We start from the raw sequence: 13,558 nt of genomic DNA, 5'->3' as shown, positions 1-13,558 counted from the left end.
CACTAGTATTTTTCAAAGGAGCTCCCATTTTCCTCTCCTGATTCTGTACAGTGGCTGAAAGAAAGACTCAGAAGTGCAACCCCCCATAACCTGCAGGGCGGACAGATGAACCCGGACTTTGCAGGCTGTGGAGGTAGAAGCTGTGGTTTTGACCCTTACCTCTCTCCGCAGCCATAAAAAGATCCCACAGTAGTTCCTTCCTTTTGGAGAGTACCTCCTTTATGAAAATATTAAGTAGGGAGGATCATTCGTCTGGAGAAGGGAAGGTGTAACGAAAATCCAGTGGGAAAAGGAAATTCAGTGTGGGTCTGGGTTTCAGACTGCCTTAAATCATTGGTTCCCTGGCGTTTACTTCCAGGAATTACTAGTTAAGAAAGGTAACCAGAGATCATAGAGAGTACCACTTCCTAAATTACTCTTCCGTGTTTTATTTTGGAGAGGAGAAGCAGGAATGGCAAGAGGCACAACTCTGGGAGCCACACCTACATCAAAGATGACATGAATAGCTGTTCACTGTCTGCTGTCTGGACAGCCACCCTGAGCACCTGTAGGACAGAATGGGAGGTGGGCAGGCAATGGAATTACCTAACACGTGACCCAGCGTAGGTGAGGATAAAAATCAAGGGGAAGTGGCAACTGAGCTGGCAGTCTCTAAGATGGACATCAACAGAAGTGATCTTCATATAGAGTTTGAGCTAGGAATGTTCCTGGAGCAAAATAAAAGTCAGAGCTATGCTGGTGGGATTAGGAAGGAAAGGATAGCATGAGAAAGGAAATGAGGGGAGGAATGAGGATTCTGGAGTGCAGTCCCTACCACTGAGGAATCACCCAATGGAAATGTCTGGAGGTTTAGGATATAAGGCTGTACTTAGCGTCCAGGGATGAGGTGGCTAAGTCATGTGTGTGCCTTGACTGAATTTTCATCGTTCCCTACCCTCAATTCTGGGCAATTTGTAGTCTATTAGTTGACCTGCAGCAAAGACTTAAGGGGTATATTTACCCGGTAGAATGAGAACAGTATATAACTTCCTCTAAGGGAAGTAACAGTCACTTTTCTGAATTGGTATTTAGGAATTAGAGACAATATCTGAGAAGCTTCTGACCTACTGCCTAGTACTTGGTAGATGTGAATTGAATTATAACTATATATATATATGAAATATATATATAAAAGTTTCTCCCCATGTGTTGTCTTTTCCTGCCCATAATGACTCCGGGGTAACGTAGGGGATGTGATTCTAATGCCCTTCACTCAGTGCTTTTACATGTAGATTATTGAAGTACTATCTTAGTTTTGACCCCCTTTTTTCACACTCACACCTGTTCAGCAAAGTTCAGACGAATTCAAAAGCATTTATGTAAACCACCGCCCAGGAAATACTCAAAACATTAGATAAATGGGGATTTAACTGTGGCACATTAATTGCCTTAAAAGTTAGAATAATGTTACTAGTTAGCTTATTTACCTAAAAGTAAATACACAAATTTTCTAAGATTTGAGGTCGTCTAGTTTAAAAAAAAGTCTTCCTCAGAGTGAGAGATGGGCTAGGAAGACTGGTGTGGATTCTTCTCTTTAGAAACTCAAGTTCAGTTGGAAGAAACAAAATTGCATTTATTATTAAATACTTCTTGTTAAATAAAGAAAAACAGACCAATATGACTATGGTGAGCCCTTTGACTAACATATTTTGTTAGAAGGTCAGTCAGCCTATTTCCCTGTACACGCAATGGAAAGTGTTTTTGATTTTAGGAGAAAAAGCTATTTTTATTGGAGAATTTAATTATCCTTCTCAAAATAACCATTTCTGAAATTGATAATGTGTTTCCCTTGTTCAATAATAATTTTAAAAAGCCAATAAGGAATATAATCACTAAATCTTAGTACTTAATTTTGATCCTAATACATTTTAGTTTATTTTTACCCTACTTCTTATTTAGCTGTTAGTATTTCCAGGATATATCCTGATCTATCTGTTGAAAATCTTATGCTGATCCAAGTCTCTGAAGGGCAGCTGTTAATCTCTACCAAGTACTCTTGAGGGGACTGTGGTTTACAACCCAGTGCCTTAGAGGAAAAGTCTTACAGTAAATGGTCTCTGGATAAGGGCACTGCTTAACACAAAGAAATAAACTATCAATTATCACCTCCCAGAAATCAATAAATGATCATTCTTCTACTCACAGCTGAGGCTGGCAATTACAAATAATTCAAGATCACGATTTCCTCCATTTCTTACCTCTTAATGCAGACTGGAAAATAATAGGAAAGGCATGGTTTGGGGGATGGGGGTTGGGAGCAGGTAGAATCAGGATGCTGCCAATGTGTCTCGGGAGAAAGGACATGAGTACTGATACCCTCCTGCCCGATCCCCAGTATTTCAGGCTCTGCACTGGCAGCGGACAATCGGGAAAGTGTTGTCCAATATTACTTCAGGTAAGTGAAACATGGACAGCTTGGTAAATGAGACTATGAACACAGGGTAGGTTAGACAGATATCAAAAGCCTAAAGATGCTCTTTTGTACCTTAAATCTTACCATTCACTTGGAGTGGCCAGCCCTGTGTATCTCTTCCCTTCTGTTATTGACTGAGCAACATGTTTAGGTTGTATCCCCACACTCAACTATGAGTCATTTCCCCAGGACACCTTTTCTTCTTTTGGGGTCTTCTGTCTTCTGAAGTTTTCTCACGTAGACTTTCTTCCTAATGAATGCCTTTGAGTCTTTAATAAACTATGTCTTAGTTTATGTTCACACATCTGCTTTTCATAGGTTAGCTTTTCAGTTCACCCAAAACTATAAGGTTTCCAAAGAGGACGTCCAGAAATGTGCAGACAGCTTACCGTTAACAGGGTCCAAGTCTCCAACAGCAAAAACAGCCATGGTGCGTCTTGCGGAACCATTTTGGGGTGGCCTCAGCCAGCACTGGAGGCAGAAGAACACTATTCCACAGAGAAGGGTGACCAGGAAAACCAGCAGCAAGAACCTGATGCCAGAAGAAGCAGGGGAGGAGTGAGGTGGAGCATGCTGGAAAGTCAAGAGCTCATGCTACTTCCTGGAAAGGGCAAAAAGTCAGCAAGACTGGCTAAAAGCAGCCTGGGAGGTCGAATTCCTTAAGCAATCCCCCGCCACTACTCATACATTTTCACTGACTCTGGAATGTTCACTGGGCTCGGAGTGGGTCAATCTTGCCAGGCAATCTTCTTTCCTCTTTAGAAATTGAAGAGTTGTTCAAAGGAGCAGCAGCTCAATTCCTTAACTCATTTATCCATTATTCCTTTCATTCAGCCTTCTATTCATTCATTCAGCTAGTATTTAAGTGACTAAATAGATTTAAATGTTGGACTGGGGATTTGAAGGTTGACAAGACAGGGTCTCTGTCTTCGAGGAGTTAACCATCTAATTGAGAATGTTTAGTTTGCAAAATACAGAAGCCAAGATTTAAGAGGTTATGACAACTTTTTTCTTTGTGTTAATTTGAATGGCTTTTAAGGCCAGAACTTAAACCAGTGGAGGAGTTGTTTTGGGAGATTTCAAGAAAAAGTACAGTTATTTTACCTTCAAAAATCTCTGACTTGGGAATTAACTATTATTCTTAAAAACAGTAAGTTCCCTGTCCAGGAAGTGTTTAAGTAAACACTGGCCAACCATCTGAAAGTGATGATTTTACGTATATTGATACACATGATCCCTAAAAATTTCTTCAGCTGTATCATTTCATATGCTACCTCAATTGTTTAGGGAAAAGTGTGTGTCTGTACCACCAAAAGTTTTATAGCACAAACTGAGGATGTCCTTACCAGATATACCAGCCATTTGCGTATTGATCTTTGTAGCTTGTGCACCTGTTGATAAAGGAAGCACAGTTAGTGCTGGACCTCTGGATGGACAAGGCCTTTTCTTCAGGACCGTAATATTTGTTCTGACCACACTAGTTTCCCCGACAGTCACCTACTCACTGCATCCCCTCAAGACAATTAAGCAAATATTTACTGTGTGTCTACTTCATTCAAAGTACCGAGAATACAGGTAAATGTGAAAATGTCAGATACATAAACAGACAATTGTACCATAATAGATTTGATTCTAGAGTTATGAATACTGTTGTGCATTGAGAAGGTAGTGACTAACTTTTCAGGGCTAATATGTCATAGATATTATATATTAGGCAGGTAACCATCCCAGAATTCTGTTTATGCAATCTCTCAAGGGAAAGTTCATAATCTCTATTACCTGTTATTACCGTGGTAAGGAAGAGAAGGGCCGTAACCTGGTTGGAAAAATAAATTAAAATAAAAGGAAAATGAGCGTGTGTGGTCACACGTATCATTCACCAAGGAGTTAGAAGTTGATCTTCCATTAGGGTGGCCAAACCATTTGTGTATCTAAGCACAACTCAATCATTCCTGAGTTTGGTTTAAAAAGATGACACAGAAAATTCACAGTGTAATTTTCAGGAGATTTAACTATCCAAGGGTAGAAATTTAAGTGCTATTCACTCCAGAGCCTCTTCACTATGACAGACACATGCACTAAGTGTACATTTGCAGATGCACTTTTCCCACACCTTGGTGTATGGGCTGCCAATAAAGTATACTGGTATTAAGCAGTGGAAAACTGTTTATCACAGCCTGACAAGGTTTTGAGATGGGGCTGTACTTAATCATGTCTTCTTCAGCCATTGTTAAAATAACACTCAGTACTTTTCAGCTTGAAAGCATTCATAAATGTCAACTAATTTATTGCTCCCAGCATCTCTAAGGAGGCAGTGTGTCATGTTTATCATTATACTAGTCAGAAGTGACTTTTTAACATATGTGAAGTGTCAACTTAAAAATTTTACCTCAAACGCTAAAGACAAAATTCAATCACCCAGACTACAAGCTTTTTGTGTGTGTATGCTTGGGTTTTTTTGCTTTTACTATGCACCTAGAGGGTTTAGCTAAGTACGTAAGCACAAATAAATGCCAGGGGGGAAATGGCAGCTGAAGGATGAGTTTAAAAGCATCCTAAGACAAATGATTATTAATAAAGGATTTGCAAAGTAATTAATGGCAAACTTTTATAAAGAAATATTTTATTCATGAATCAAAGAGAAGATAGGTTTATATTTACAATTAAAGCCTTGCTAAGTAAAATAATACAGAGAGGTCAATTCTACTTCATATATTTTCTTTTACACAAATACAAGTTCACCAAATAGATGTTATATAGTTAGTATGTATTCGCATGCACCAAATTACTAGCAATGCTTGCTTCTCTTGAAGATGGCATTCTGAGGCTTTTTATCTTTTCAATATTTCGATATTGTTTGAGTTTTTATAATGTGCATGTATTACTTTTGTAGTCATAAGATTTTTAAATAGTATATTAAAAATATAAAAAATCTTTAAAATGTAGTATCCCACTTTAAAGATGGATGTAGGGAAATTCTCTTGATGTCCTGGCTTAATAAAAGAGTGGAAGGGTCTTATTTTTGAATCTTGAAATCTAAGCTCATGAGCAGAAGTGTGGATTGCTTCATCTTCCTCCATATGCAAATCTCTGCCTCTCTTCTTTATATTTAAAAATGGAGGGGAGGGAATAATGGTAGAGCACGTGCTTAGTATGCACGAGGTCCTGGGTTCAATCCCCAGCACCTTCATTAAAATAAATAAATAAGCCTAATTACCTCCTCCCCAAAATAAAAAATGGACCATATGCTTATTAAAATGCCCATTCTAAATACTAACTATCTCATTTTATTTGTTAGTTCTAATATTTGAGCCACTCAATATTTTTTCCCAGTGCTAACAACTACCCAAACTGATTTACTTCACTTTCTCTTTCTGACCTTCTGCACATACTGGTGAAGTTTCTGATATGAAGTAAGATGGGCAGGAAGCTGTTAGCTGGAGGAAAGCAAACAGATCATGTAATTTCACAGTTGCAGGCTCCTTTAGGATTACTTACTGGGATTATTTATTTCGCCCTTAGGATTTTACATACTGTACCAGTGAGACTCAGAGTGGGAAAGTAAGTGGGGAAAGTCACTAGCAGGCCAGAGGAATCAACCTAGAATACAGGTCTTCTGACTCTCTCTGCTTCCCTCTCTCTGCTTCCCTCGCCACCATTATTTCCATGTCTTTCTCAAGTTCAATTTTTAAATAGAAATTTTTCAAGTTCTTAAAAAGAATCAAAATAGTCTCTGAACAATAACAATATTCTAAATACTCAAATTGTAGATGAAAGATTTTCAGTGCAGAAAAAGGTACATTTTAAAAATAAAGTTATTACTCAGAGATTTATACATTCATGGTCAAATTGGAATGAGAATGCCAAAGAGGAAAAAAAGCCTGAGAGAAGTGAGGATGGGCTATTACGTTTAAGGAAGACATTTCCAATAATGAGGGCTCTCTGGCAGTAGGCGCTGACGGGTATCACTTCTCTCCTTTCCGCAAAGACTAGTGCCCTACTTGACTTGGATGCTGTGGATATGACTTCTGCTCTACAAGGATGCTTAGACTAGTTGGTCTTTATTATTCTTCTCGGTACTGAGAGTCTGTGGATCTAAAATTAACTGTAAATTCATTAATTTGACAAATAGAAGAAAACTGCAGAGTCGTTTTTCCCCCCATTGGCTTCTTTACAAGAAATACACATAATTTCTTGTGCCAGGCATTCTTCTAAGTCAGTTGGATAACTTCATATGAACTAACTCACTTTCAAACTTAAAATGCTATAAAGTAAGTTAACACTATTATGATCCTCATTTTACAATTGGGAAATTGCAGTCATAAAGAGGTTACATAACTTTCCCAAGACAACATAGCTGGAAGTGACACAGGCAGGCTTTAAACTCAAATGGTTTGAGTTTAAAGAGTCCATGTCTCTTACCACCATGAAACACTGCAACTGGGAACAGTAGAAGTCAACCCTAGCCTCATATTACTGTATGGAGTGCTGCCTGAATGCATTCAATATCCTGTGTTCAAAAATGCTTTAAGGAAATATTAAAAATACAAAAAAATATTAGAAATGAGAGCATGGAGAATATCAGACAAAGAGAACAAGCCAAGAGTGAGATCAGTTTGTAAACGGAATGTAGCAAATCCCATATATAAAATTAGAACTGGATTCCAGATCTGGCTTAAGCTTTCTAGCAATTAACAGGATGAAAGAGAATTGGTTATATAGTGTCCTCTAAAATTAACAAAAACAGGCAGCATTACTCATCAGATGCACAGCTATTCCTGGTATAGAAATCAGAGACAAATTCAAACTATGGGGCTTCATAAAGAGGGTGACTCTAACAACAGGAACAATGCTTCTCATAATACTCTTAGAATAAATGAATAACAAATTTCATGAGTCTGTTTCATAAAAATCACCCTTAAGATAGACCAGAGTGCAATTCAGCTACAATAATTTGGGGGCAGGGAGATGGGAGCCAAATCATATCACCCTGAGAGTGGTGGCCTGACCTAATTAAACTGGGCTGGGTCAACTGTATAGTATCTAGAAGAATGGATGGATTGTGCATCCCTCGGGTATTTCACCACGTGTAATATGTTTCTAAACATTGAACATAGAATATGGTTTTGTAGTAAGAATCCTGGGCTCAAGAGTCAGTCCTAGGTCCAAATCCAAGCTCTGCCTTTTGCTTGCATACTCGAGCAAAATACTTCACTTCCCCAAGCCAGGTAAGATAGTGGGCTATCATTGGCGATGTGTTAGTACAATTAATGGACAGGATCCTGTATATGTATGATCATATTTATGTTTTGTAAATTAACCTATTTGTGTTCATACGTGCACATCAGTGTACTGGGGAGGGGAAAAGATTAGGGGTGTAATTATGCAGGCGAGGGGCTCTGTCATATTTTATTTCATCCACTAAATTACAGTATTTAAATTATATACAAGAAGTCTAGTAATGTATTTTTAATACTAAAGATGCTGTTAAAAATAGAGTATGTTAGATTAGAAAAAAAATAGTCTAGGGTTTGAAAATAAATTTAAATAGAGCTAATAACAGAGCCCACAATCACCTTCTTGTGGCGGCAAAAAGTCTGAGATACTGTCTTCTGTATAGTTACTTACCTTACGCCAGATCCCTACAAAATCTGCCACTTTCTTGCCTTCTCTGTCTTTATTTCCCTCTAATTTGCATTTTAATTTAGGTGGTTTCTTGTTTTTACTCAAAAACAATGATATTAAATAATGATAAAATAACAGATATTTACACACAAAACAATACAGTCAAAAAGATCTACCTAATACTAGGTTAAGTCCTGCAATTAATTTGTTAATATCTTGCTTTGGGTCTTAATTTTTTTCACCTGCATAAAAGGCCAGTAGCTTCAGTGACTCTAAAGTTAGCTTACAAAATTCCTCAATACCATATTCTCCTGTCATGTTGATTGGGGAGTTAAATTGAAAATGTATTATCCTTTCCAGTTATGAATTTCTTTATTCTAGTATTCTGGGTCAAAGACGGAAGATGAAGGGACAAAATAAGGCAGTCACAAGGTCCACAGTTAGGTAAGAACACTAATAGCCAAAAGTCCATTATGTCACCAACACCAGAAGACAGAGACAAAAAGCAAGGTTAAAAGCAATGCCAAGAGGCGTGGAGGGAATAGCTCAGTGGTAAAGTGTGTGCTCAGCATGCTTGAGGTCCTGGGTTCAATCCTCAATACCTCCATTTAAATAAATAAATAAATAAACAAACAAACAAACAAGCAAAACTATCTCCCCCCATCATGAAAGAAAGAGAAAGAGAGAAAGAAAGAGAAAAAGGAAGGAAGGAAGGAAGGAAGAAAGGCAGACCAGCCAGGGACCTTGAGACCTAAAACAACAAAATCAATGCAAAGAAATAGCAGGGGAGAGCCATGTGAAAGCTGAAGATCGGCACACATTTAATAAGCAGATGATCAATAATGGGATGATTCACTAGAAGCAGATGAAGGATTCCAGGACCAAGGAAAGCACCCCACTCAGCATGGCCTTTTAATCTGGAGATGGCACCCGGAGACCCTGGCCTTGAGGGTAACAGCCAATGACCATTGAAAACTGCTAGCTGGCACTGAGGGCTACACCCAGAAGACAGTGCTTGGCAGAAGTGCTTTCTGACACTTGCACTAAGTCACAGTGCATTACAGTTACCATTAATCAGCAGCAGCATTATTAGTGACACCTTCTCCCCATCTCCTGAATAGAATTCTGAGAAGCTTTAAGCCTCCAGCACAAAAAGTGAGAAAATTGAATTAACTATTCACATAACTTATATCAAAAGCACTTTGAAATGTACACATAAAACACATTAGATCTTTGTTAGTTTGCTTATATTTGAAATCGAATTACCCAGAAAACTGCTTCCCATCGTCCCTGTGACTAATGTATGTGGATGCGGTTACAGAGAACATCATGATTCTTTCAAGAAGTTAAAGGGCCCTTAAAATCTTAAAGGTGGAGGATGCAGTGAGCAAAAACACCTAGAAATTAACCAGGCCCTTTATTTATTTAACAAAGCTGATCATAATGAAAGTACATTTTTTCTGCTTTAAGAAAAATTGAGCCATTTGCATTTGAAAACAATTTACTTTTATTTTTTTCTTGCATGATTATAATGATCTTTGAAACTCATTTGGGGCTTCTCAAATGACTCAAGCCTTTTTTCATTTTCCGAATTGTGAAAATGCTGAATAAAATAATGTACAGCCTTGTGCTGTTTACTTACATTTCATTTTCTTCACATGGCAAGTCCGATAGCACCAACTGAAACACATGTTTAGAACAATAAAATCCAAACATCTCATCAGTCTGATCCTTTAATACAAACAAGGCCTAGAGACAATGTGGATTTATATCATTTCATTTGCTTTTTTTAATTAAAAGCTCTGCAGCAGAGTCTATTGTTGGTACACAGAATTTTAATTGGAAAAAAAAAATCTCTGGGTAGATTCTCCAAATCAGCAGTGACAGGAGATACATATTGTGAGCCAGATTCCTCACCTACGCACCACCATAGGTGGATGTGAAAACATTTTGTTTTTCCCGTGGGCAGATTTTGCTTTCTCTAAGCAGCTTTTGTGCACCTCGCATTTTTTTCTTTGTTTTCACATTTTAACTACAGAAAGGAGCTTCATTGTTCATGAATATTATTTGCAAGCAAAGGATTCAGGTCCCTACATGAAAATTGACGTCCATCCCATCAGCATTAGTAGATGGTAAATATACGCAAGAAGGGGTGATTTTAACCTGCTCTGAGGCTAAGGTTGATCTAAGATCCATTGACATTGCTGCTGAGATTTAACTTTATCTCTTTATCAAAGAAGAGGGATAAAGTAATAACTTTGATTGCTTTGTTTTGGAAGACCCAAGTCATAAGCATTATAATGCAATTATCTTAGTTCTCTGTGTCGAGCCACATAAGTTACAATAAGTCACATCACAGAGGAAAGAGAGTACTCCGATCTAGAGGATTTGTTTGTTTTTCTCTTGAACTGAGACCCCTTTCAAGCACAATGAGAAAACTGTTAAATGTCATTTATATAACATTTGAAAATTCAGTTGATGAGGTCAGTGAAGTATTTATTTTCCTGGACCCTAACATACAAATATAAATACAAGTAAGAAGTTATGAAATTTAAAATGATAGACTTGGGAATTTTCTGTGAGATATATCTTTTTTTTTCCCCTTAATCCCAAACTCATCTTCTTCAGCACCTTATATTTACTCTACCAAGTTTATCTGGGCAAAGAGATTTGTGGAGTTGCAGATGGAGCCATGAATTGGCCATCAGAGAGCATGGTAATGAACGATTTATAAGCACAGAAAATGAGTTGCATTCTCTTTTGCTAGAATGCTGTAAATCGATGTGCATACTAACTGAGAGGGAAATGAACATTCAAATTTTGTCCATAAAGAAAGTTAATTTACGAGTAGATGAAGTCATTTAGAAGCCTAACAGATAAACAAATAAAGTTACTTCCCAGTCTTGTGTGCTGTAAGCTAGCAAGCAAAACACAGCATTACATTATTACTACTTCACTGCCAATGTCAGGGTTCAGAGTTACCATGAAATGGGGAGTGAAGTCTTAATATATTTCAGACCTAAGTCTTTCAGATACATTGTACTCAAGTAACACAGATACAGAGGTGCAGATATTAGGATGAGATGCTGGAGCAGAGAAATCAAAATAAACTCTCAAGTTAGTTCTGTCTGTATTGTTCAGCATTGAAAAAATGTTGAGCCTTAAATATGGCTTCCGGCAACAGTAAACATGTCTTCAATTAATCCTGACATAGCATTTTATGTCAACAGCACTTCTGATTTTTAAAAATTTTACAGCATAGCAAAGTTAAAGATTAAATTGCATCCTATTATTTCAATAGAAATAGAACTAAATAAAGAAGACATTAGAAGTAATGTCATTAGCCATTTTGTTTTTCTGTATCTTTAAGAAATAACTATAATAAATCATAAGAGGCTGATAACACTTCCTTAAAGAAATCATCTAAATGTTGGAGTAGTTGTTACCCAAACCACAAATCCATAACAAATCAGATCCTTAGAGTAGTGCCTTTGAAAGTCTTTTCCCCGAAAGAGAGATGGTTACCTGGAATAGTGGCAAACACAAGATTCCTGGTTTTGAGATCACTGAAGTGACACTTAAAGGTCTGGATCTCGACATACTTAAAGGACAAGCGGCTCAAAGACAGTGGTTTGCCGCCTGTGTTTATCTCCGTCTTTCTCAGAACCTGTTAGCTTCTCTGTAAGTTATGCTTCCTGCCAGAGCACTCATTAATGCTGGTTCCTTGTGACTGGTAATGTTCGTGCCAGGGGCAGGAATTTGGGGTGCAAGCTCACAGGTACTGAGAGTTCAAGGAATTTCGGTTTAAGGTCAGAACCTTAATAATGTTCGTTAAGCCCTGAAAAGCCAGGGTTATCCATGCTGACCTGCAAAACTAGCTGGCTGCTGAAATAACAATGCTCAAGTGCATGGTTTATTCCAGAGTATTTCTGTTGGCTTGTTTGTTGATTTTGTAGAATCTTTATCTGGAGAATTCATTTGGTTTTCTTCCCTTTGTTGGTCCTCTTTGCTCTTCTTTTCCTATACATCATTTTCGGTCCCAGGTCTAACCCAACCTTGGGCATAAAGCTTTCTCTGTCTCATAATGATTGCACCTTACTTTTAAACAGTGTATATGCCAAGATTTATTTAAATGAAACAACTCCAACACAACCACCAACAAAAATGTTTACAAAAATATCTAGGGAAATCCTGAAAAAGAACAACAAAGAGGCACTAAACTACTATATATTAAAACTAAAACATCATAAAAGTATAAAAAATTATAAACATCCTTACTGATGCAAGTAAATAATAAGATAAACATAACAGAATAGAGAGTTCAGAAATAGATGAAAATAAACATAGAGATTTATTTCAGCTGCCATTTCAAACCAGTGAGGGATGGATGCTATTCAGGGAACAATGAAGAACTGAGAGCTTAGGTGGAAAGAACGTAACAAATGACTTCTGAGGTGCTTAACCACATTCATAATTAGATAGATATCAGGTACCATTATAATCAGACTGGCAAGTTCAAAAAATCAGTAACAAAGTGAGGAGAGAGAGAGATGGCGAATCAAATCCTCTCTTATATGGTTAAGAAAACTGTACAGCCTCTTTGGAAGATAATTAGGCAATATCTAGTAACCTAAAAACTAAATATATCCTTTGGCCAAGAATTTCCCCTTCAGGAAAGTCCCCTGCAGACACTACTGCACATGGCACAAGTGATACCATGCAATGATGTTCGCTGAAGCAGTGTTGGTAATAAAATATTGGAAACAGCAAATGTCCATGGAAATGTGACTGGTTAAGTACAAAATGGTTACATCCACTCAACAGAATTCTAGGCCGTTGTTTAGAAAACTGGGGGCAGATCACAGATGCTGATAGAGAAAGGCATCTAAGAGTTATCACTAAGTAAAAGGAACCAACTGTAGAGTGCTGTGTACACCATGCTGCGTCTTATGCAACAAATAGGGAAGTACAGCTTACAGTGTTTTCTCTCTACATAGAATCTGCATATATGTGCTTATGTATAAATAGAATGTCTCTGCTTTAAACTATTTAACACTTGTATATCTGTATAAGGGAAACAAGAGTCTGAGGAAACAAGAGTAGGAGGGAAATTAACCATGCACTACAGATTTCTTGTATCTTTGATTTTATTTTTAATTCTATCAGCTAAATATTTTATACACACATACATTTCGAAGGGCCACTTTTGAAGCCAGTCCTCTAGAGTTCAGAACAAGCGTGGTGTAGTTCAAGCCCCAGCATGGGTCACCAAATCCAATTCAAATGATGATATGTGGGTGTATTTATGATCAGATATACATAGATGGCACTAGGAACAAACCAGCCGTGTTAGTTACCTAAACTACTGTGCTGAACTGGCCATTAAGGTATATGGATTCGTTGCGCTGCCTCTGGACGGGCGGAGCCGGCTGTGTGGGGACCTCGGTCTGTTTAGTATGCAGCCACAGACACAGCATGAAT

The 13,558-nt window shown here is 37.7% G+C and overlaps 1 protein-coding gene across 3 annotated transcripts in view; it reads right to left on the bottom strand.

Moving 5' to 3' along the window:
• TMEM207 (transmembrane protein 207) overlaps positions 1-11,768 on the bottom strand; it is a 32,859-nt gene extending 21,091 nt beyond the window's left edge. For all 3 annotated transcript variants that reach the window (XR_012507637.1, XR_012507638.1, XM_010959365.3), the window contains exons 1-4: positions 11,603-11,768; positions 9,720-9,757; positions 3,799-3,843; positions 2,842-2,984 (exon numbers count right to left, since the gene is read on the bottom strand). Coding sequence is in view for 1 of the 3 variants with exons in the window: in XM_010959365.3 (XP_010957667.1) it covers positions 2,842-2,984; positions 3,799-3,843; positions 9,720-9,757; positions 11,603-11,677 (301 nt within the window). In the remaining 2 variants the exon portion in view is untranslated. The remainder of the gene's footprint in view (positions 1-2,841; positions 2,985-3,798; positions 3,844-9,719; positions 9,758-11,602) is intronic.
• Positions 11,769-13,558: the final 1,790 nt, after the last annotated feature.

Source organism: Camelus bactrianus, chromosome 1 (assembly GCF_048773025.1).
Source record: "Camelus bactrianus isolate YW-2024 breed Bactrian camel chromosome 1, ASM4877302v1, whole genome shotgun sequence".
Taxonomy (NCBI): Eukaryota; Metazoa; Chordata; class Mammalia; order Artiodactyla; family Camelidae; genus Camelus; species Camelus bactrianus.
The sequence above is the reverse complement of the archived record's forward strand: the minus strand, read 5'-3'. Positions and strand labels throughout refer to the sequence as shown.